We start from the raw sequence: 4322 nt of genomic DNA, 5'->3' as shown, positions 1-4322 counted from the left end.
TAAAAAAAAATATGATAAGTCCAAATTAAATAATAAAAAAAGGCCCAGAATGTGAGAAGCTTGAGTAGAATGTCACATTATTTGTGTATTTTGTTATTACTGAAAGCATTGATTTCAATGGGAAAAAATGGGTTATTATTGTCAGAGGAGATAGTACGATCCCCAGAGTGATTTGGAAGCTGTAGATATTAATTGTTAAATGGTTAAATTGTTAAATTACTTTAAATCTGAGCAATAATCAGATTTAATTCCTTAATTAATTGGTTATTTTATGTTTTAAAGAAGGGACCCTGCTTTGGTGATCTTGTAAATTCATAATAAGTGACATACATGTACAAAATATAACATCATATAATATACTAATATAAGTAATAACATAATATTACATTATCAACAAACATATTTTAGTAAATAAAGAACATTGTGTGATGAAAGCCTTTAAGGAAGTTTACATGTGATGAAAATGTACACATGTTATCAAAGACAATCAATGTGTATGTCTTTGTAGAAAACTTATTGAAATAGATAAGATAGAGTAACGAGAAAAAGTTCACGATAAAGGAAATTGTGAAATCTTTTGATCACATATTGCATCTTAAGTACTGTGTACATGCAATAATATAAAATAACTATGAACAAATTCATATAAATTCAACCATAAGAAAACAGAATATGACGTATTTAAAATGTTTAAATAGATTATTTAATGTTAAATATTGATGTCAACTAAGCATTTTTCTAAGAGTATATTTCATAAACTAAAATTGAACTAATATTTTACAACTTGTAAACGTTTTTCTAATAATTTTTGTTTAACTTTAATATAACCCACTTTGATTAAATATCAAAAAATCTCCCCAATTTGTTCTTAAAATTTCATTAACCTATGTTTTTTTAATAGAAACTTATATATGTTTAATCAAATTAAAAATAGGAAAATTATCTAACTAAGATAATTAGCGCTCGTAAACAACTTTCAAATCAGTATTTTGGAAGTTTAATATTTAAATATAGTGACTGGATGTGACACGCAGGTACTTTTATTTTTAAGCATTTATAAATCGTACTACTCTTCTCACCTTAATATAAAAATGCTAATAATCCTCTAAAATGCTGGTACAAAAGTTAAATATACCGGTCATTTTTCATTGGATCATTATCATTCTGTATGCTAATTAAGTATAAATTATTCTATTTAAAAAACAAAAGTTGACACAATTTTAAAGAGGAAGAAAGGGACAGATTCAGTGTTTTTTAATATCTTAGAATATTATTTATTTCTGAGAAGAAAAATGACTTTATGTTTTATATTTTTAAAAATGTTGCCAATTACCTGTACAATAGATTTTTAAACCTACTAAAAAGTAATATAAACAATCAAAAATAAATATGGGTTTTGATATATAACTTAAATTTACAGACAAGAGACTGCAGGTATATGAGTTATTTTACTAACAAGAAAGTATGACTTTTATCTTACTCATTATTTTTGTAAGTCATGTAAATATTTAGTATACAAGTAAAATATAACATAGTTCAATGTTATTTTTTTGCTGAAATACTAAATAGATTAATCGTCTAAGTATTAAAACTCATATGTTCATTATTATTGATTATATTTTAATTATCAATACTATACAGTGCTGCAAAATTGGGTATGGAAAGTACACAGGCTCGAGCTCTACATACATTGGAGACCCATTTTTTTAAGTCTCTTATGAGCTAGGGAGCCATTGAACACTAATATCTCATGGGTTCCACTTGTTGCGGCACTGTCACAATTTTATAAATTATGATTTTTTATTAATCTTGTGCTATAGAATATCTTTGACGTTTACAGTGATTCAAATTAATATTAACATTGACAGAAATAACTATCCAGCCATAATGAAGTTGATTCAAATATTTCTTTTAGCGATAGCTTTTATTACAGTAAGTAAGACAAAAAAAATGTATATACTTTTAATTTTATAATTTTAAGTTACTATATGATAAAATAATACTTTGGTGAATTTTTAAAAAATTATAGGCATCATGTAATATAAATGAAAAATTTGACACAGTTGCACAACAAGAGTTAAAAAAATGTTTGAATTATTTTAAAGCTAATATTTTCATCATGGACGATGGTATGATTTATATTTTAACTCAATTCGACGCCCTAGTTTAAAACTGCAACAGCTCGAAAAACAAATTTTCCAATATAATTATTAAAAAAAAAAAAAAATGTTCACGTTAAATTTGATATTTTAAACTTAAGTGTTGAATAATGAACTAAAACTATATTTTAGATCAAAACTGAAATAAAATATTTTTTAATTGTTGTTTTTCTAAACTATAGTGTCGAAATAATATTATAATTTTTACTATAAGAAATTTATACTCTCCATCAACATTTAAAAAAACCAGTACAGTGGGATTGCGGCACAATGGAGACGTGGTATAATTGGGTTCAGTATAGATTTAATCTGATAGTGATTAAAAAAGTATCATAAAAAACTCTTCGATGCAAATCTGTAGATAGTGTTTAATTTTAGATGANTCAGTATAGATTTAATCTGATAGTGATTAAAAAAGTATCATAAAAAACTCTTCGATGCAAATCTGTAGATAGTGTTTAATTTTTAGATGGAATTGTTCAATTATTCCAAAAACAACATCAACTTCTATTTCCTTAATTGCAGTCTGATTAGTAGTTCTTTGATTTCTAAGTATAATATATAAATAAATACTATAATATAGTTTCTATTACGTGTGCTTTTGCTAATTTTTCTGGTTGTGTAACATTTTTATAATTTTTTAGAACAGCCGTTTAAAATATTTTAATCGCATAAGGACTAATATAAATATAGATTTTGAAAATANTTGTGTAACATTTTTATAATTTTTTAGAACAGCCGTTTAAAATATTTTAATCGCATAAGGACTAATATAAATATAGATTTTGATAATATAATTATATTGCTTTATAACATACTTTTATTTCAATTATGATTTTTGTAAACCAAATTAAACTTAAGAAATAGTCAGTAGTGAAACTACGGAAGCATTTATTCCTATATGTTAACAGAATCTTATTACAACGCTAGTAAAAAAAGAAAAACAGTCGATTTAAAACTATTCTATAATAAAGATAAAAATGACTTGATAGACGTAAAAGTTTTTGATGATATCCTAAAGAAAATCTTCAGTGATTGAATGCCATTTTAAATTTGGCGCCAATAAAAAATAACATTATAACTTCAAATAGATCAAACAATTGGTTTGTGAGCCTTTACATAATTTTGCATCTCCAAAATATTTTTTTTTTGTTAAATAAACAGTTTTTATTTTAACTCGTATACATAAATTTATCGTTGTATTTATATTATACATTATATTTACAGGAGATAATTTTTCTGAACATTTTCAAAAAGAGTTATCTTTTTGGGCATTTATTGCTAGCAATTATTCAGAATATCCTCAATTCCTTAGATTGTATATCAAAGGCAAAATGATTGAATTAATTTGTCAAGGTTCAAAAGACATGAAGATTGAGACAAAATATTTTATAGACACCTGCTACAATATAATCGAAGAATGTTCTTACACATATTCCTATTTCTTATTAAAATCTTATTACAATGTTAGTTCAAAGAAGAAAAAAATCGATTTTAAATTTTACTATGGTAAAGATAAAAATGATTTGATAAACGTAATCGATTTTGATAAAATGCGAATAAAATACATGAATAATTGAATGCAGTTTTAAACTTGGCGTCAATAATAATTTAACATTATATTTTCAACCAAATCAAATGACCTTTTTTTTTAATTTATATAAATATATATATTAAATTTAGTATGATTAAAACACAGGATTATAAGTGATATTATTTTATTTTCGAGAAAATCGAAATCATAGTTTTTGTTTTTCACGTTACACTATATGAAAATACATTTTAAATCATTTTATGTTATTTTATGTTATTTTTAGTGTTTATTTTTTTCCAAAATTTTTACTTACATGAAATAATAATTTTTTTAAATTTGATTGTACAATTAACAATTTTTTTTTAGTTCACTATTTTATTTAAATTATTAAATTTATTGTCATTATTCTTCTCCTATCATAAAAACAATAATAATAAAATTTATATTTTCATTTAATACTTTTTTAAGAAAAAATTACAAGTATAAAAAACAACACACAATACTTGTTTATTTGATGGTAACTTACTACCGATGATTTGATTTGACATATACCATATTAAATAAATTTTATTTGTATCCCAAAGATTCATTTTTGATGTAGAAGTCATTTTATAAAACAATCATTAAAA

At 23.4% G+C, this 4322-nt stretch overlaps 1 protein-coding gene across 2 annotated transcripts; it reads left to right on the top strand.

The window, feature by feature from the left end:
* The first annotated feature begins 750 nt into the window (after nt 1-750).
* On the top strand, nt 751-3905 carry LOC126909557 (uncharacterized). 2 transcript variants are annotated; one of them, XM_050691992.1, is made up of 5 exons: nt 751-1034; nt 1421-1434; nt 1841-1932; nt 2030-2129; nt 3387-3905. In XM_050691992.1, the coding sequence occupies exons 3-5, from the start codon at nt 1888-1890 to the stop codon at nt 3737-3739; spliced, it is 498 nt and encodes a 165-aa protein (XP_050547949.1). In that variant the 5' UTR covers nt 751-1034; nt 1421-1434; nt 1841-1887; the 3' UTR covers nt 3740-3905. The 2 variants fall into 2 exon arrangements, with proteins under 2 accessions (XP_050547949.1, XP_050547948.1); XM_050691991.1 differs by lacking the exon at nt 1421-1434 and having other exon boundaries at nt 3387-3902.
* The last annotated feature ends 417 nt before the right edge of the window (nt 3906-4322 follow it).

The sequence above is a fragment of the Daktulosphaira vitifoliae genome, unplaced genomic scaffold (genome assembly GCF_025091365.1).
Source record: "Daktulosphaira vitifoliae isolate Bord-2020 unplaced genomic scaffold, ASM2509136v1 Scaffold_550, whole genome shotgun sequence".
In the NCBI taxonomy this organism is placed as follows: Eukaryota; Metazoa; Arthropoda; class Insecta; order Hemiptera; family Phylloxeridae; genus Daktulosphaira; species Daktulosphaira vitifoliae.
Note: the sequence above shows the minus strand (reverse complement) of the source record. Positions and strands in the feature narration are given on the sequence as shown.